At 40.0% G+C, this 21299-nt stretch overlaps 1 protein-coding gene across 9 annotated transcripts in view; it reads right to left on the bottom strand.

The window, feature by feature from the left end:
- Positions 1 to 21299, bottom strand: part of TRAPPC9 (trafficking protein particle complex subunit 9) — a 464677-nt gene that overhangs the window by 218833 nt on the left and 224545 nt on the right. Inside the window, exon 22 of one of the 9 annotated variants that reach the window (XM_083827408.1) lies at positions 1991 to 19569. The exons of the other annotated variants lie outside the window; for them this stretch is intronic. Coding sequence (XP_083683534.1) covers positions 19562 to 19569 — 8 coding nt within the window. The 3' untranslated portion in view covers positions 1991 to 19561. Of the gene's footprint in view, positions 1 to 1990; positions 19570 to 21299 lie in introns of those variants that run through there. 9 annotated transcript variants of the gene reach the window in all.

Here is a 21299-nt window from a genome sequence, read left to right as displayed (position 1 = left end):
TACTGTATGCAGGTCAAAGCACAAACAGAAGCACATGGTCCACTTGCCAATGAGGCTTGTGAGATTATTTTGAAAACCTTTTTTTGCTAGCCGGCATCAAATTCCTTCCAAAATTTATTGAGATCATTTATTTCCTCTTTGAACTCCGTAGGAATCAACTTCAAGCAATAAAATCTTATTGCCTGCCAGAAAAAAAAAAAAAAAGCATGCTTTTCTACTGCTCCTAGCATTGCAACATTTATGAACCAGTGTGCTTTGGTTAAAACTGCGGCATTCAGCTTTTTCATGAAGCATGATGAGGTTTCCATAAACTGCAGCCACGTCTGTCCTAGAGGGATATGAATAAAGTCTATTTGTGGAACATTCAGCAAGTGGATCCAGGGTGAAAATACCACTTGTGCCTTCAAAGACCGAATTAGCAAGTTGCTGTAGCCTGAATTTCATAATCTTGTCCATTTGTCTTTTCTCCTGCAAATGTTGTATTTTGGCAGAATCGCTCATCGCGTAAACCGGAGTGACCCTCACACAGCCTCGGCACCCTCTTTGCACATGCACATAAACACACGTGTGCAGAAACGCTAGCTGTATCAACACATAAAGCTGGGTCTAGAAATAGCAACAGCAACAAACACGTTTTGGAGAAAAAATGTGAACGCTGGGACTAAAAATAAGAACATCTTTGAACGAATACCAAGATGATTTGTATGAAGAAGCAAAGACCACTAAATCTTGCAAATACCCAATTTAACTCCCTTTCCCTTGGTCACTCTGATTTAGCTGGCAGAAATAGAAATCTGTGCTGCAAACTGACAATTACGGGCAATACTAGTATCAATAAATTGTTCATTACGTAGTAAAATCCTGTTTTTCCAAGGAAGTCCAATACCCATTGGGCTCATGCTTTGTTTTCACCTTCTCCGGACAGACACAAAAGAAGTATGCTCCTGGACAAGGTGGGCATAAACAATTCCAAAAATTATTTTTGCAGGAAAGTATGGAAGAATGTACGTACTTGGGAGGCAAAAGCCCTCTTCAGATGACTTCACGCACTCAACTCTAGCTAACAACTAAGTGGTTGAGTATCTGTTGGTTCAGAATAAGAACTGACTGCAAACAACTTGAACAGTCAGCTGTATGCGCAAATCAGTGACCCAAATATTGCTATTTCTGAAGCAAATGAACCATCTTCGACAGAAAATTAAAGTTTTCAAAATCACCTTTTTTGACAAGGCCTGAGGCTGTTAAAATCCACGTCTGTTATCTCTTGAAATGATATCTAAAATGTTCAGTTGATAGGATGTTATATCATAGGTTCTATTATTAAGCCATGTGAAGAGGCATTGGTAATTATTACCAATTTTATTTTAGGCATCGGTACAGAAAAGTAGCTGAAATAAGTTCTCTTCAAGCAGTCTCTTTCCAGACTGATGTCCTACAGATAAAATATAACCATCTTCCCAAAGAAAATGTGTGGGTTTTGAAGACCACTAAAGGTCAGCCACTATCCCAAAATTAAGTTCTTAGAAGTTCTGCTGTTCTTTAGAGGAAAAAAAGCACTAAATAATAATAGCATAATGAAATTAGCTTGGCAACAAGCTTCCAGAAAAGAACCTTCTCTCTAAAGAAAGATGTTAGAGAAAAGCATTAAAATTTCCAAGATGGAGATAAGAAATATTCTTGGGGTGCCCAGGAAAGAAAATATAAATTAAAATGCATGAAAAATTATTGTTTTATCATATATGAGATAAAACAGAGGAATAAAACTGAGGAATCCTAAGAGTCAGTGCTATCAAACCTAAGCATATCATACTAGCATATGGAAGTTTAATTATGACAAATAACAACAGTTCTAGATGTTTTAACCCCAATGGGATCCGATCTTTGGCAAAACACAAGAACTGGAGAGCAACTTTCTTGCAGCATTTTACTTGCATCTTCCAGGGTTTTCACTTGCAGCACGTGATTTATTTATACATATTAATAAACTCTACTTGTAATAGCGTAATACATCCTAAAGTTTGGGGAAGAGAAGAAAAGTACAAGCATGTAACTGGTAAATACCACAAGTCTTCCCAACAAGCTTAGGCAGATCTGGATTACTTCCACATTGCACTGATCAGAGCATTAAGCGTTGCATATACATACATGCTGACTTGGTGGTTGGTTTTCTGCTTGGTTTTATAGGAAAAAGATCGCGCTAAAACATTTCAAACAAAGACGATATCGTATCCTTTATCTAGATGAACAGAAATGCTAAGAAGCTCAACCAGTCACAACTTTAAACACATGCTCTTTTAGAAGAAAAGATGACACGAACAGAAAACAGTTACCTGCCAACAAGATTTTCTGTATTAATCTTGCACGTTATTCACATCTTACCTGAGGCAACAGATTCAGGGTTCCCCTTCTAGAAAAGCTACTGAACCTTCCCAATCTGTTTTCCTTTTCCTCATCACATCCCTGTGTCCTTCATCTCACCTTAAATTCTAAATCGAATTAACATAATTACTGAAGGAAAATTACAGTGCACGTAAGAGGCCTTTGCAGCAATTTATAAGCAAGTTAACCAGAAGATGGAGTTGGGGTGGAAGGGCATGGGCAAAATCTGCCAGTACATCCCCATATGCCCTAGGGGAACTTGCAGAGTGATGCCAACAGCCCTCACACCTGCCCTGACTTTGCAGTTCATTCAATATTACGGTTGGCCCTGCTCTGAGTGGGGTCTGGACCAGATGATGGCAGAGGTCTGGTCCAGCTAAAATTGACTTGATTCCATACTGTCCTGTTTGGTGCTTTTCGACGGCTTTGAACCTTTCATGGCTCTCTCACTGTGAGCATCGCAACCCCTTTTATCATAAATTCATTTCTTCCTTCTAACTCCATTTTGCTTTAGTGTCTCTATCTTTAAACCAAACATTGAGGAAGGAGAAGGAAAGCCCTGAGGTGCAGGACCAGGACACTACAGATTTGAAATCCCACCTGAAGTCCCTTTGAGCCTTGATACCAAACTTGGAACACGCTGAGCGTAGATTTGTGGGTGCCATACCTGCAATTACAAGGAAGGTCTTTGGACAGAAACATTGCTGGGACGCTGGGGAAGATATCTGGAAGGCTTTGTGCTCAGAAGAACATAAGCCACCTCATTGCCAAGCCAGTGGCAGCTAAAGGGAATAATAAAAAAGTTTGGCAAAACAGCCAAATTACAAGTGAAATGACTATTCTGACACGCTGATGTGTAAATAAAGATACTGGAAGTAATTCAGTGTAGAAAAACATTTGCTTTGCTTATTAATCAGGGATATTGCCAGAAGCAAAACAGAGTCTCATATTTTTAGCTTAATTTCGAAACTGGTGTGGAAGTCACAAGTTATTAAACCCCAAAAGGGGACATGGTTCAGACCAACCATTTTCCAAGCTTTATTCACCCTCATCCGTTCCTAGCGCGTTTTGGGGAAGTTTCATAAATGAGTCATTCACTGGTTAAACCAAGAGGCTGAAACACCGAGCTTCCCACTACGTTACTGTCTTATTCTGGAGCCTGAGGCAGAATAATGATCTTTTCTCAGCCTGTCTATATGTAATATGCACATTATGCTTCTCACAGGGATATGATCCGCTCACTGATGATAAGAAGCATTTCAGAGTTCTCAGAAAAATAGCATCATAAATTCACGAGAGGTAAGCAACAGTGAAAACAACTGCCTTCCCGTACCAGTGCAGTCGGGCAACTTAAAAGCTACAACAAACTTTTTACCTACAGATATACCATCCTCAGGTACTGAGCCCTCCAAGGTTTTTCTTTCAAAAAAAAAATTTATATTAGCTTCCCAAGTCAGCCTCCAGCCTTATAAACAGAGAAGTCAGAAGCTCATTCTGCCCTCAGAGGAAGAGGGGCCCTTGATTTCTTCAGGAGTTCTGATCTAGAGCCCAAAGGGATGAGGTCTTCCACGTCATCCCGTGAACCCTCAGGAACAGGACCAGCAAGAGCTGAGCTCCGCCAGCTCGAGGACAACAGAAGCCAAGAAGAGTGAAGGAGCCACCGCAGAGCGTATTGGCACGTGCTGAGTTGGAAAGCTGATGTGAGAAAGAGGCCAGGGAAAGAAACAGATAAATTGATGAAGGTAGGATTTGCTTTCTTTAGTTAAACAGACCTGCTCTTTTCTTTATTAAAAGGCTGCCGGAGTCGTGGTGGGTGATGCAGTTTCAGTGACCAACAACGCAATGTTTCCTCAGATACACACAGTTTGAAAGAAGAGCTCTAGAAGCTCTGCATGATAATTTTGCAACATTTTCTTCTGGGAACTAGTTAGAAACAAGCTATTAAAGAGGCTATCTGCTTATGTAGTCATGTTTCTAGCTCTTATTTCACTTTGCTCTTAGCCGCAGTGCACGATGGCCAAATTAGACATCTTCACAGGCCTTGGCTACCCCACACCATTCTCTTTCCAAATGTTTAAATCCAGTTCAGATTATGTATATTCCAGGTCCTAGACTAGAGATTACTGGGTGAAAAGGCAAAATTATTCTTTCACTTTCAGCTTTTACTCCCTAAGAACAGACTGATGATTTCAGAAGTCACATGCACTGCGTGAGGTATTCCCTTCACAAGTGTCCAGGGATGGAAAGAAATTTTTTGGCCTAATATAATGCAATTTGGCAGAAATGTGGTTTTCTCTGATGAAGCCTTGGCTTATTTATCTATGTTTACATATATTGTTCTATGTATATCATAGAAGAATCCAGTGAACTAAGACAGCAAATACCTGTTTCTGTGTGGTTACTTAGACTTCTGTATGGAAAAAGCCTGTAAGAGTATTTCTGTGGCAAACACGCTACATGTGGGCAGGCAATAATAACAGTACCTTTTATCGCGTCGGTGTTTCCAGCATGTCAGCAGCAGACAAGTCAGAATTGTGAACAGAATCGGGAAAGGGCGATTTTACGCTCAGACCTAGTCATTTAACTGACAGCAAGAACAACAGAGTGCATTTCCACAAACACTCTGCCCATGAGTTCCCCAAGTTAGGATTTTGTTAACACAAAATTGCACAGGATCCAAGTGCTGAAATGGCATATAGAAAGAGATGTAGATGACAGGGTTACCTACAACTGTTAACTCCTTACAAACCTTGCAAGGAACCCAACCACGAGTAGGAAACCAGGGCAAAAATGTGTCTTAGGACTCTTGGAGAGCTTTAAATAGACAAGGAAACAAGTCGGTAGTTACACATCCAGCAGACACTACAGCAAGTCACCAGTTAGACAGAAAATACATCCACTTCCCAAATAGGTCTGGAATCACAAGCCATCCTAACTTCGCATTACAGAGGCAGCATTAGCATTGACAAGAGTCCTGTGCCGAGCAAACGTAAAGGACAGGGCCATTAAAATGCTCGCCGCCGCCTGCAGCTTTATTTGCAGAAGTGCTACCATCAGACAACCACTGCTCCAGGTGAACCGCTGAGACCCAGTGCTTTGTTTTAATTTGGACTGGATCTGCAGCGTAGGCTCTGTATGTACAATAAACTGAAGGCAGGGATTAGCTCGAGTAGATAAACTGAACTCTCCAGATACCGCCCTGCAGCAGCTGGAGAAGCTGCAGTTACAGCGATGAGACGCTCTGGTGTCCATACGAGTCTCCACGCATCTCTCAAAGCAACTCAATCTTTCTCAAACAACAGCCCTTGATATTCCTGTTGTTGCGAGGAGATTTACACTGAGATTCCTAAACTGAAACTTCAGCCATGTCAGGGATTGTTAATCCTTTTACACAGCAACCAGGAGCCAAATACATTTTATGATGACAGATTGCAAATAAAAGGACTTGCAGGGCCATCAAACGTGCTAGGGGCATCGCTACAAAATGCAGCAGAGGTAGATGAGGTCAGAACTGGGTCACATTTCCATGCTTTATAAAATTTGCCAGGTTTCAAATTACAGGCAATCACACAATAAATCTCAAACCACCATAGAATAAGAAAATTCCCCTTGCTTAATAAGCAAATCAAGAAAAGGGTAGACAAGTCTCAGATGCAGCAGAAAGGAGAACAAATAAAACCCCTCGCAAAGTACATTTTCAGAGAACAGTAATTACAGGCAAGTATTTTTGTCTTCGCTACAGATACAGCTTTGACATTTCCACTCTCTCACAGAAACTATGTATTTAAAGTGAAAATACGAAACTAGTAAATGGCAACTGTCAGTCGCTGTGTGTTCATTGAATGTATGTCAGTAAGGGTATGCAAGTCTACTTTGCAATTATTTTTAACCTCTCTCTCTGCCCACAGAGGAGATCTATGGGAGAATTTAATGGAAACAAAGAGTTCGAGGAACTGACTAGCTCCGAGTTTTACAAATTAACAGCAATGTTGAATGTCAATCAATAGCAAAATGTACTAGGCTTCAACCCCCAGCCAACGCACGACTGACCTTCAGCTTAGTTCTTCACTTCGTTATACACATACCTTCTTAATGAAAGAGAAGCTTTATAAGCATCAGTGACAGATGATAACAAAAGCCACCAGAGAACCACAAAACAAAACAAAACAAAACAAGAGAAATAACCAAACAACAACAACAAACACCAAAAAACCCTCTGCTTCTCCCAAGAATGCTCAGCTAATAAAGCAAATTAGGTCCTATGTGAACAGCTAACTGTAAAAAAAAGCAGCTGCAAAAAAAAATAGATGTCACAGTGATTGCAAAATTGCAACAAAGATACCACCATTAAAGTAATTGCAGCTGGTCTGAGCCCAAATAAGAATTAAATAGCCTGAAAAAGCAAGACAGAGTACAGATAGCAAACCTACGCAGGATTTCACATGGCTAGTCAGTATAAAAAGCATCAAGATTAACTAGGGAAGTTGAGGAAAACTCGGGTATACATCAGGATTTCAATGCAATGACGACTTTTATCCGTTTGTGATCTAGAACTCTTTTTCCCACCAACACCCTGACCACCTCTGTAGGCTATAAAAGCTATGAACAACTAACTTCTTGATTTGCAGTTAAGATCACTGATTATGATTTTACATCATTTTTAATCATACTCTCTGATGATCCCTTCTGCTGTCAAGCGGTTACAGAAAGAAAAAACATCCCGAATTCTTTCCTCTACCATCAAAATCCCAGGCGTTTCTTGTTCTCCCACTATCTTAAATCTATCACTGATGTTTATAAAGTTCCTCTTTCATTAGGAAAGTGTGTATACATCCATAATGAAGTGAAGAATTAAGGATAAATTCCTTCATCCCATATAGATTCTATTCTAAGTTTTTTTTCTTTTTCTTTGTACTGTTGTTTTCCCTCTGTGAGCTGGAAGATGAAGCTCAGGTTCTGTGTTCAGATAACCACACCGCAGAAATAGCTTCAGCAAATACTCCAGGACTCAGAATCCAGGAGGCTAAGCACAGATGGCCCTTGCTGGCGCACCTCTCATAGCCAGAGCCGCCAGACCCACACGCGCGTACCTCTTACCCCTACAAGCAACCACCTCCCACGTCAGCATTAAGCCCCAGGTAATGCCCTCCTTTTTCCAAGCTGAGCATGTTTGTAGGTAACAAATCAACAGAAAGAAACATCTCTGGGCACTGCGGGACCTGGAGCTATAAGGAGCAGACACCAACATGGGTTTGAAGACTTAGAGCAGGGATGGGACGAGCCTTTGGGCGGCATCAGGATGGCTTCTGACAGCCCCTCTTAGGGTGTTCTCTTCCACACAGGGACTGGCTGCTCACACAACTCCTGCGTAACTCAGCCTCTCTCCCCTTATCCTCACAACCTCCTTCTGGATTTCACTTCTTGCTCCTGGATTTCATAAGAGAGAAATTCCATCAGAAGCTCAGCACCCCACACAAGGGAGGGGGACCCAGACTCGCCCACCTGCCCTGCCCTTTTGCCACCTCTGGCTCCTCATCCCCGTTAGAAGGCACGCTGATTCAGCTCGCTAATCTGGCCAAAAAAACAAAACAAAACAAAACAAAACAAAACACTTCCCCCCTACCCCAGGTTTCTTTTCTGCTATTTTAGTGAATTGAACTGAGTCACTGTGCCTTGAAGTGGGTGACAGAGCCAGAAACACATGAATTTCTTTCACATGGGAGTGAGAAATAAGGAGATAACAGGACTAAGGACCAGCGCTCGGATGTGGTAGGAACAAGCCATTAATGCCCTACGAGTCTTCTAATACACCCATAGCCTCCCTTCGGCTGTCCTTCCCTTCAGCCAATGCCCATTTACCTAAATCTCATTCAATTACAACAGAAAAAAAATACAGAATTTAGATGTTTTTTGGTTTCTCCTTCCTCTTCTTTTTGACAATCTTTCAATTTTTAGCTTATGTTACGAGATGCTGGAGACAGGAGCAGCCTACTAACGCGTGGTCAGCTATACCCACATGGACTAACTCAACTGCTACCCAGAGAGAAAGCTCAGAAAAATGGTACGAAAAACTGTTTGGGGTATGCAAAAACAGCGGAATTAAAGTAATTTCCTGATATGAAAGAACCTGTTTTAAAAAGTGTGGGATAATGGCCTCTATGTGTCAGAAGATAAGAACAACCTCCAGCAGCAAGACCTAGAAGAAATTCCTAGAGAAAAAGCACAATTAATTTTATTATACCCTGAGAAGAAAGTGTACCTATCAGCGTATTATTTTACTCATGCTTTTCTTATGCTACCTAATGTTTTCTGAATAAAAAGGGTTACACAGCAGCTTATTATTATTAAAATATGACACCGCTTGTGTCTTCCCAAGCAGCAAAAAACTCCACTCAGATGCTCTGAAAAATCTTTTCATTTTCCTAAGCCATCTGTCAACAGGCCATTTCTTCTCTGCCTCTCCTTTGATCACACAGCCCTAATTTTCTCAGTGCGGCAATTAATCTTTCCCCCGATTTTTATATAAAGCTATTAGAAAGCCTTCTGAAGGCTGCTCGTTGTACACTCAGCTGATACATGCAAGCCTCGTATTCCTATAATTACCCCTTTTTTCCCCTCCTCTTTTCTCCCTTCTCCCTTTTACACCTCCCTTTTACACCTGCTTCAATAGGACCACGCGAGCTTTTTGTGCTCGCCGAGCTGTCCTGAAGCAGATATAATCACCGCCACCCACAATTCTGCTCCTCAAGTTACCAGTAGAAATCTCCAGACTCCTTTTTTTCCCTTGGCGAACTACACGTTGATATTATGTCTTCTGCTCATGCAGTACGCTGCTCAGAAAATGAATGGTGGAGATGTCAGGCCGAATAGCGTGTGCTTGAAATTCTTCCCTATTTCAGCAGATTGCCTTTTGCTTGCATTAGGTCTTATCCCCTTTAATAAAAAACTTTCCTAGAATGAATCTTTTGATGAATAGGTATTGAGATAGTCTTCGGGAAAATAAAATCATTCACTTAAGGAGAAGTAGAACATTTAATGTGATTGGATACATCATCCTTCCCCGAGTATTCATTTCATGCACAAAATCCTTTTGATGCTTTATACCTTTAGTGTCACAATAAAGAAATCTTCTTATTACTGAAGAACGATAAGACAGTAAACAGCAGCTGTGTGATAGCACTGATGTAGCAGAACATATCCCCGCGAGGATTCTTGACCTTTCAGCCTCTGTTTTGAATGCTGCAGCTAAAAATATCTTTTCTCCGCTGACAAACATTACAGCTACATGCTGCAGAATAGCAATGAGGAGCTTTATGCTCTAATGGTTTTACTATAAATAGAATCTCTTCAATGCTAAAAGCTCTTCATTAAAAGGATTAGTGACTACAACACACAACAGGAACAACCGATACCAAACCTCAGGCTTTGTAGCACAAACTGATTTTAAATGTACTAGATTGAAGATTTCCAAAGTAACTGTAATTTGGTCAGTAAAGCAGAAAGAAGAAGAGCTCTCTCTTCCCCGTGCAACATTTTGGAGAGCTGTCTGTGATACAAAATTAATATTTTGAGGAATCTGCTTCCTAGTATTCTCATTTTCTCCAGTTCAGTGCCAAATTGACTGTATAATGCAATGTCAAAATGAAGCACAAAGTCGCAACAAAGCCGATGTCAGTACTTGAGCATAACAAATGATCAGTCATCTGTTAGAGCAGAAAAATTTTCTTTCCTGCCCAGTTTGAGATAGGGACACAAATTCTCACAAGGCTGGGCTGCAGCACTCAGCTACGTTTCAGTAAGAGTCATCTCAGTGACTGAAGGAGGAGAGCGACAAAGGCAGGGGCAAGGAGACGAGCAGAATGGGGATCCTACTCACCATTTCGGGATAAACACTTAATAAAGCCGGCGTTAGGAGGTTACTTTGAGATGTGCTGGCACTTACACCATCAGACTGATGTCTCACAAATACTATGCCATGGGAAAGAGACCAGAGACAAGATGTAAATTAACGCAGAAAGAAGGCACATTTGTTAAATGATGAGTTATCCTAACGTAGCAACGGAGAAAGACTGACGAGGAAGCCAGAAATTTTGAGGAAGAAGGTAAATATTACTTGCTAATCGTGACATAAATTTAGCACTTCCAATTCTTAGAGATAACAAGCTTGTCAAGTACCCTGTTAACAAAAACACTTCTGAAGGATCCAAAGATCTCTTCAACTCCCCCGACACGCACTAAAATTGGGGTGTATAAGCAGTCAATCAATGAAATGCAATCCCCTCCGACATTAACGGCACCTGAAAACACACAGTAACCCCGCACAAGCACAGGGAAAGGAAACTATTCTGTTCTTGGATGTGGTTTACTCGCTCCCATCCTAACCTGCACTCCCAAGCCATCTGTCAATAAACCATGCCTACAATTAGCATCATTTACCTTATATTATATTTACCTTATCATTAGCCTTACAAACGGGCTAGCATTTTCTAAGTGCTAGTTCTGGAACCGTACGAGGACTTCAGCCACTACCAGAAGGTTCGCTTGCAGCAACTTGTTGACAATGTTATCCCAAATGGCCCCAAAACACGACACCCAGAAAGAGGGATAAGAGAATATATATATCGAAAGACTATATGTTCATATATCAAGCCTTAAGACCACTGAGGTTTATCTGTGATTCTGTGACCATCTATGGACCTCTTGTATGACTTCAACTGACAAAACAGTGCACCACTGGATCGCCATCGATGCATCCCAATAAACTCTACCTCCAGTCCTTTGAATTTTAATTCTGTGGCCGTGCAAAGATGTTTTTGCCTCAGCATTTCTAACCTGTTTGCATTAAAGCACACATTATAAGGTAATTCGGTATTTATTTATTTAATAAAAGGCACAGTTGGATTTAGTTGGAACTAATGGCACATTTAAATACTTTGCGGGTTTCCCACTTTGATATTTGTTTATTGTTAGAGAACAGAAATTTAATACAACAAACCAAATATAGATGACAAAAATAACTAAGGAGGTATGTTTCCCCTCTGATATTTAGACAAATGGCAAATTTTGATCCCCAGCAAAAATTTCTAATATGCAGAACTACATAGTTTTTTCATTTCAAATTAGAGGATTTGCTACTAACATGCCATATGCCGTGTGATATGTTTAACAGAATGTTACACTTCTAATTGCATACCAATCAAGGGTTCATATTTTCCAACAATTAGCGGGGTAAAATATAAATTTCCTAGTGTGGTTGTTACTTTCAGGCATCCAACAGAGCCTGTAATATTTTAAATGTACACATCTTGGAAATATTTTAATCCACATAAATTCACAAACATGATTCGTCTTCAAGAAGAGACCTCCTCACATGGAACACTGACTTAGAGAGGATGGGGAGAAAGGAGAATGAAAGATGCATTTCTGCTTAGAGCACCTTTTTCAATTCCCATTATCTCCCATAAATGTTCTAAGATACCCGACCCCAGAAATGGGGGTAGAGAATGCGGGGGAGGTTGTGGGGGGTGTTATGGTGAGGGATGGGGTTTGGGTTTTGGGGTATGGTGGTGGTAACAAGGGACATCTACATATAACGCCTCAACCTTCCATAATGAAGATCCACTCCTAACAGCGGTTGAAAGGAAGAACTATGAAGCTATTTCTGACATCATGGGATCTTACAGAATAAGCTTCTCCAAACATTTGAAAATCACCTGGTTTCATGGGCAAGCACATAAAATTAAATATTGTATATTCATGCCAATTATGTCTCGTTCAAATGGGGAACAGAAAAAAACAGGAAACAGCTCTAGATAATCTTGATTAATTTCCACTTTCCTAGGCAGAAGATGGTATCCAAGCCTGACATTCATGCTACAGCTTTAGAAATGTTTTAAGATATTTTGTGATGACATTAGCTTGCTTTTTATTTGTATCTATTAACTTACTTGCTGATATTCAAATTTCACTAACAAGTGATGAGTCTTCCCATCAAAGCATTTATTATTTATGATGGAGCAGGAGAGCACTGCTTAATGAATAGCAAGATGACTCGGATTCATTTTCAAAATACAAAGAATCCCAAGTGACTTTTCACCTAGACATTATTATATACCAGTAAAATTTTTACTGAACCAAATATTTACTTCTGTTTATTTCAGTGTTTACAAACTTGAATAAACTCAGTTTGCCATCAGAATATGAAGTAATGACAATTAAAGACTGACTAATCACCGCATATAAAACAGTTTTGATTTGCTATTAATTGCCAGATACTATGTACTGAGATTTAATTTCTAGAGAAATGCTCAGGGCAATTCCACTTCAGCACTGAAAATATTTGAACCTGCATTTACATCTCCTGTTTCTTTAGCATTATCTATATAACGGCCGTACGTTACAGCCTCCTCTCTAGATTTTAGCATGTCACGAAAAGTATAGGAGTCATCACTACGGTATTTGAGTTTAAAGCTTCTTCCCCAAGGTAGTTCAAAGACTTCATCAGTGCAAGGTTCAGTATAAACAGTACTACCCAATGATATCCAGAAGGTACTTGCATACTGGGAATATACATGCTGCTAGCTTGAACTTCCATGAAGATTCCTAAATAAATAAATAAATAAATAACATCGATCGAGGATCAAATCTAGAATTTCTGCCATTAAGAACTATTCACTATCCTGTGTAGAATACTCTGAGTTTCAAATTTGAAGAAAAAATAACAGTATGAGATAATTGAAGGAACAGACAGTGTGTTTAAAAAAATCCAATGGGGCCGTATTTTAGTTCGTATCTACAGAGAATGGGATGTAAATAAAACATAGTTCCTCGGGCAAATGAAATATGTGGGTTTCTGCACAATGTTGATCCCTTCATCTTTAAATTTACCCACGCAGCAACTCCATAGTGAGTTCATACCATAGGACTATCCAACTTAATTCCCTTAAAGGTTCACTGGTGGCACAGTGTATGGCATCCACAGCTCTGCAGACTAAAACTCCAGGTACAGGATAAGGGTAAATGCCGTCTGTGGCCTTTCCATAAATTAGGTAATGCTACTGGATTATTACCAAATTGCCAGCACCAATGCAAAAGATACTTTAGAAGTAACAAGAATGATTAAGAAAGATGCTATACAGTACTTCAGAGCTGTTCTTAATCTCACACAATACATTGTTTTCAAAACAATTTATTACAATAACAGAAGAAAACCTGGGAAGGTTTTGTCCTGCCTGACAATCAAGTAGCTGATTTTTTTCAAACACTCAAAATAACAGAGTTTCATTGTGTGCCACTCTGCCTTTTGAAGAACAGCTTCCAGATTATCATCTCTAACCTCTGCTACAAGCTGCCTTCCCTAGCAGGCAGGCATCGCCACAAGGGACAGGGCTCGTCCACCTCCTCCCGTTTTTACTCGGCTGAATTGTGTGCAGCTTTCTGAACGGATGTCCTGCACCAAAACTATGCGCTCTGACAGCCAAAAAGCCAAAATATTTCTCACAAGTAAACAGTCACGAACTTCTCGTTTTCATTCCTTGTCTTGCATCAAGCTAGCATTCTTTTTTAAACCTTTGTCTGGTGTTTACTTCTTCTGCAGAGATACCCGAGTATTACTGGCTCCAAAGAACTGCATGGACTGCGCTACTGCCTCTCAAAAAGGCAAAAATTGAAGGAGAAACTGAAGTAACGCTTTGGTGGGCTGCTGGTGGCCAGTTGCCAGATGTCCCCCAGCCACTGTTTCCCTGCCCCTCCTCAACAGGACAGGGGGAGAAAAAAGGATGAAAAATCTTGTGGGTTGAGATAAAGGTAGGGACATCAATCACTGCCATGAGTAAAATGAACCACTTGGGGAAAAGTGACTTTGTTTTTTACCAATTGAAGTAGATTTGGGCAGTAAGAAACAAAACGGAATACCACTTTCCACCTGCCATCTTTCCCAGTCCCAACGTCCCCCTTCATCTGACCCCTTGCCCCCAGTGGTGCAGGGGATGGGATGGGATGGGATGGGATGGGATGGGATGGGATGGGATGGGATGGGATGGGATGGGATGGGATGGGATGGGATGGGATGGGGGCTGTGCTCAGCCCCCCCAGCCCCTCTCGGCCGCCCCTTCCTCCTCACCCATGGCCCTGCTCCAGCGGGGGCCCTGCCCCGGGCTGCAGCCCTTCAGGAACACCCTGCTCCCGCGGGGGCTCCCCACGGCCGCAGCTCCCTCAGGAAATGTCCCCCTGCTGCGGCGTGGGCCCTCCCCGGGCTGCAGGGTGGAGATCTGCTCCAGCGGGGGCTCTGCAGGGCTGCCGGGGAATCCCTGCTGCCTGTGGGCCTGGAGCCCCTCCTGCCCTCCTCCTCCTGGGGCCTGGGCCCTCTGCTGCTTCTCCCTCGCCCTGGGCCTCCTCCCTGCCATGGGACCGTGTCCGGGCAGCCCCAGCCTCTGCCCATGGAGGCCCTGCAGCCCCTCTGCCAACACCTGGGCATGGACATCCTATATATTCGGATTTCTAAGATTTGGCATATGAATGTGATAAAAAGCTTAATTATAATGAAAACTAGCCTATTACTTGAAACTCCTCTGTATATGTGGGTTTCCTAACAATGGCTGAACTTCCAGCTAGCAACACCAAGTGCTTGGGAAGGAACACTGCATGAAACACGTGTTGATTCCATGCTTTTAAGGACAACACAAGTCACCTGGATAGACAAATGCCATTTTGTCACTCGGAACACTAGCCAAGATAATAGGAAAGAACTTGTTATATATCTGACTCTTTAGCAGTGGAGCTGCAGGCATCAATCCAGCTCTCACTAGCCAGCTATGGAGCATCTGCCTGTGTTTGCTAAGGAAGACTAAAGGATGAAAAATGCTGGTGACAAGGGAATCTGAAATCAATTCATAAACCTTACAATGTCTGAAATATAGACACTTTTTTTGTAGCATTACATTCATCTCTGACAGAAGTAAGTCCAGATACTGCTTTACTATAGCATTGGTTAGGGAGTTAAGTAGCCAAAGTGTGAAATGGAATTAAAATGTTCATCTGAAAGTTTTGTCGGTTTAATTATTTTGTATTTACTCAGAGGAATTAAATTATTATCCATCTTTAACATTGAAGATCCTGTTAGGCCAGAGGGGACTGCAGCCACTTGCTGATCACTGTGTTGTAGCTGGATATCAACGAAATTCACATTGGTCTTAGTACATAAACTTTGAAAAGTGCCAGAAGGTTTAACAGGCTGGATTTGCTCCATCTTCACCAATTTCAAACTAACATTTGTGAGGCAATGTTGGTCTTGATAGCCTACATCATGTTCTGTGAAATACTAAATATTCATTACAATTCCAGCGACTAATAGGAGATAACGATAGATAATCTTGAAACGGAAAGCACAAATTTACTTTTTTAAGGTAGAGATCATTGAGGATCCATGTCAGGAATAATCCTTCTGAAGAGCTAGTCTTGTCATGCAGATCTCAGAAAAAAAAAATATTGTGCAACAGACACAGATAAAGGCTACTGAAATGACTGTGAGACAGGCAATAAAATAGCACTATGCTATCAAGGAGACTAGGAGAGGTAGCTCTGACTGCTGTCTTGAAATGCACCGAATAAAAAGCTAGAGAAAAAAAGGGCAAACTTCAGAGACTGAGAAAAGCTATTTAAACTAAAGAACATTATTGACATGAGAACAAAAGGGCTGGAAATGAGTCACAAATAAATTTAATCTTGAAATTCCTACTCACAGTATGGTTCTGAGATGCAGCTCGATAAGTTTATAAAAGGCTCTCCAAACAACATTACATTGAGACACTTTCTGCAATCTACTTCTGAATTAAATAACATCGAGATGTATATTTCATGTTATGATATCAATTTAAAAAACATGCAAGCAATACAAATCCCTATCTGTTAAGTACCCATAAACAGAAATAATTTCCTTCAAATACATCCTACCTGTTAACAAGAATAGTTCATAAATAGCAAATAGTGAGAGCACTGCTGATTAATACCTTCATTAGGAACAGACGTTCACAAACTCACTGGTTACTCCAACAAGTTATAAGAAATTATAGTCACTGGGAAACCAGAAGCGGTCATTTTGCCTCTTTAAGCAGACAAAGTTCAGGATGTTCACTCCAATTGACTGCTGTTTACTGGTCTTATTTTCATCTGATCTCAAACCTTTGACTACATTTATCACTCATTTCTCATTTTCTTTGTTTCGCAACCACTAGTTTGCAATTCTGTAAGTGACAAAAAACGTGTTTTCTTTCTGCAGGTGAAGGGTATATGGAGAAAAGTGTGACAGAAAAGCAAGTAGGGATGCAGTAATTGGGAGGGCCAATGAATCCAACTGATGGGATATACAGGTGTAACATCGTATTTTACCCCACCTACCCATCCGAGTGTGAGGAAGGCAAAGACCCCGCTGAGAAGCCCTGGGCTGTCGACGTCCCCAACTCAGCAGTGCTTGGCTCGAGCTTGGTTGCGGCTCTGAGCCCTCAAGTCCCACTATAATAAATTCACTAACTGCTCCCACAGCTTGGGAGTGCTGTTCAAAGGCTCTCAGGCAGAAACATTTGGGGCTGGTGGCCTCTGTTTCTGCTCTGAAGTGTTTTTTACTTAAGGTTTCCAATGCTTTTAATACCTGCACTTTTCCTTTAGCTTGAATAACCCAACCCCACCGTTGATTCAGATAACTGACACTTGACTGTTTATCAAAGCACAGAAATGTAATTATCCCTTGACACTTCTTTTAATTATTGAGGATTGCTGCTGCTGCTGCCTTTTTTTTCCCTGAAGTTTTCACATGAGGCAACCAATTATTTCTCTCTGCGTAATTCCAGACACTGCTGAGCCATTTTACCCTTTCTATATACTACTAACATTTTTAATTAAGATTCTTCCTTATTTCATCTCTTGTCTCTGGCCTTGATATGAAAGTTCTGTAACAGCTCTGTACATGTCTGACACTATTGAGCCACAACTTTCTATGACACCACTCAAAATGTAATGAGTAACAGAAAACAAATATAGTGTCTTCGATGAAAGCTCTTACTGCAGCCATACTTCAAAATACGCTTGCTCAGCTCTTTTATACAGTAAGATTAAACACAGCAACAAAAAAAGCCCATCTCTTTCTGTAACTTTTACTAATGTATCCAAAGGTAATCAAAAATGATACTGACGTGAGTCTGAATTTCTGCTTGATAAGGAAAACGCATAGTAAAATAAGATCACTACTGAGTATACAATCATAGCTTGGGAAGGTTTTTCTGTTTGACTGGCTTCCTTTGTAAAAATCAAATTAATTATTCAAATCAATCAAATCAAATTAACCTCTTCCTGGTCTAAAACTTTAATATCTCTTATATATATATACAAAAACACATTATGATCACTTAATACAAAGGTCAGGTATATAAAATAAAAGTAAAATCAAAAAGTTTCAACAGCATTTTAGCAAAGAGACAATGGGGAGAAGGAACAGGCTAAGGAAGAAATGGAGAAAAAAGGAGACAGAAAAATAAATCTCTTAAGATAGAAAATAGCCAATTAGCAGCTGATTTTAAGAGAGAGAGAGAAAAAAAACACTAAAAATGAGAAAAAGAGAGAAAATGAAAAAGAGGGGACTTCAGTCAAAGCTTATATTTCCTCATACAAATCTGTCTGTTCTAGTCTCATGCTCGTACTGTTGAGGTTTTGACAGTTGGAAGCTATTAATTTCAGCATTACAAGGCTTACTGAGGTGGATTTATGTTCTTTATAGTCATTAATTCACTTCTGCTTCCTTGATGAAATGATGGACTGCTTCAGAACGATCACTGCAAATTAAACCACCTTGCCTCCCCCCAGATCGTCTGTTCCCCAGAAAATTTCTACTGATCGTAGACCAAGCTGCCCTTAAGTGAAGGGTCAAAACACGTTAAGGGTGTGGGGGTGAGTGCCCACATAAAAATTTTTTTCTTTTGGTTTTATTTGGGGTTTTATGGGAGTTTTATTTTGCTTTTAGCAAAAGATAATAAAAGAAAAAGCTTCCATTGAATCTGTTCAACTACAAACTTCTAAACTACAGCTGAGTATAGTTGCGCTTCTCCTCAGAAGATGTCATAATCCAGTCAAAGGACACCCTTTTTCCGTAGAAGAGTCTCATCCGAAGTCCAGGGTAGTCAGTGAAAAGACTGCTTTCATTTTACAGCACTCATGCCATTCAGTTCCAAGCGTATGACTTATTTTTTAAAGAGAAATAAAAGCTGAATAAAACCAGAAGCTAGATAAGGAAAGCTGAGCGTATGCCTTCTGGAACAAGGCCTCCTTTCCTGCTTACTGCCCGAAACCAATTACATGTTGAACCTGTCCTACATAGGCTATTCAGAATATTCCTGATTGTAGAATCAGCTTATTTTTCATTTCTCATTCTCTGCACACTTAACTGTACAATTCATTTAATTGCTGGGTAATTAAAATCCTGCCTGATCAAAGCATCTTTCTTGCCTCTCTTGTTCATACATACATCTTCTGATCTTTTTTTCCTTTATTCTTTTTTAATTGTCCACAAGCTGAACTATATTTTTCTGAATTTTATTCAAACGGTATCTTCTGTGTCCATCAAAGTAATAGAAATCTATTTCTCTGCAGATTTGGTGATACTTTTCACTGACTGCTTTACAAGACAGCTTCTTTGTGTTTTCAGTCTTCTTCCTTACAATTGCCTTTGAACCTCTTTTTGGAAATGTAACCCATTGTCTTGATTATTTCAATAGCTTTTCATTTTTTAATTTGGATGTTCAATTAATCTATTATTCAATTTGCTTCTAACAGTACCTAGAAAATTAAGCACCTTGCTCTGACTGTGCAACAATTTATCATCCTTACAGTGTTCCCCAATCACCAGTTATGGCTTAACTGCAATCTCATAAGCAATATTCCTACAAAGAAGTAACCTATATATGCCTTTTTTTCTTTAAAAAGACAATAAAGTTTTGTAAAATAAAATACCGAAAACAAAGTAAGTCACTTAACTCACCGTAACAAAAGGTATTAGGTGCATGTGCCTGATTCAAACTTGAATGAGTTAACTGTCCTGCTACCACAAAGTTCTGGGTTTCTTCCTCCTTTTCATATCTGATCAAAAACCATCATGTGGTAGTTTCCTCTCCGTCAGTATTCCTGCTCTAAGATTGTATTAAAATCCTTAAAAATAAAAAAATAAACTGCATTTATTAACAGACGGGTACTATTCAGTATGTTCTTATGCCAAAAGTTGCCCGATTTAAACAATTTCTTCCCCTTCTTACAAACTGGTCCTCTGACAGATTTCCAGCAATAAGTCAACTTATTTCCTATGCCCTGATTTTGTTAAATTAAAGAAATCTGTATCAGAGAAAGTGTAGTTCAAAGCAAGAGAGACTGTCTCAGATGTTTGAGTAGTGAACACAGAATCCACCTGCTAGAGTTACTCACTCGGTATCTGAGCCGATTTTATTCAGCGTGATAACATAACCCCATAAACGTAAACCCAACAATAAGTCTTCATTAGCTGATCACCTCCAAAACTTTACTTTTTCCTACTCTGGTTTAATTAGAGCTCTTCCGTAAGAAGCTTCCCACGGGAGGTTTCATTAGAGACTTGTGCAGACATCCCATGCACCTTTCTTCACAGCTGAATCACGCTGGTAGGTCAGAGCAACACTAAATCAATCCCCCTCCAGTCACTTCGGACAGCTGAACTTCTAGCAGATTTCTGTGTTATTAGGCTCAGAACAGATAATCTTCCTTTCTGGACTTACATTTCATCCATTTCGCTTATGGTACTTTGATTTTTGAGATTATCTATTGATTCCTGTGTGGTAGTCTGATCTTTTTGAAGAGACTGTGGTGCTTGTCTTTGAGCCAACAACATATTTCATCAGTATGTTCTTCTTCCTCCTCTTCTCTTTTTTTTTTCTTTTTTTTTTTAAAGCAAAAATCACTATCAGTTCACACTGACAAGATCGTGAAAGAATGGTCCTAGACCAATGCTTACACAACTCCATTAGTATTTATTACTCCTTTTTCCATCCAGCCTCTTCCCACTGCTTTGATAGAAATTCTGGGCCTGCAGCTTCAGCTACCAGTTCCTTCAGAAATCCGAGGACATAACCACTGGCTCTCTACCTAATCTAGGAGGTTTTGTTCATTTATCTTCACTTTTTGGTGCTCTCTTTATTCTTAGTACCTTTTCTTTGAAATCGCTACTAGTCTAGTTATGTCTGAAACCCTTTCCCTGCAAGTTTTTCCCCTCAGTTTAGAGTAACCAAGGCTTTGGTAAGAATTAGAAGCAACAGCTGATTCCAAGCATTTCACACAATAGCATGTTTTGACATGTGAGAATGTTACTTTTGTGCCAGATGCCCTAGTTTCATCAAGTTAGTCCTTTTTTTTCAATGTACTACCCCAGTCCCTTAACACCTCCCAGTAACTAAAGCATGTTGCTTATTTGACATTGCCAAAATATCCTCCAAAACAGCCTGCACACAAGCTGTTAAGATATGAAAGTGTTCCCACCTCTCTTAATTCTTAAAAATAAAAATGAAAAACCTGAAGGTTTTTCTAAATGGATGAGAAAGGTTGGTTACCTAGTGAAATTCATTTACCACCCAACTGTTTCTCGGTTTCTGTCTTGCTATGAATCAGACTGCGATTCTCTATCTCATAGACAACTTTCTCTTCAAATTTTCTGGCTATCGTTTTCTTGGTTTCAACTTAACTTCTGATGGTAATAGCCAGTCTACTGTAATTCTGAAATACAAAACATTTAAGAGTATTTTAGTTTGATAAATGACTAGAATAATATTTGTTATATTTTTGAAGGACACACCCTGATATATAATCCATATGATCCTGTGATGATGAGTGATTTGTGTATTAAAAAAGAAAGTAAA

This window comes from Anser anser (assembly GCF_964211835.1).
Source record: "Anser anser genome assembly, chromosome: 2".
NCBI classification, from domain to species: domain Eukaryota; kingdom Metazoa; phylum Chordata; class Aves; order Anseriformes; family Anatidae; genus Anser; species Anser anser.
This window is presented reverse-complemented; position numbering and strand designations above follow the sequence as displayed.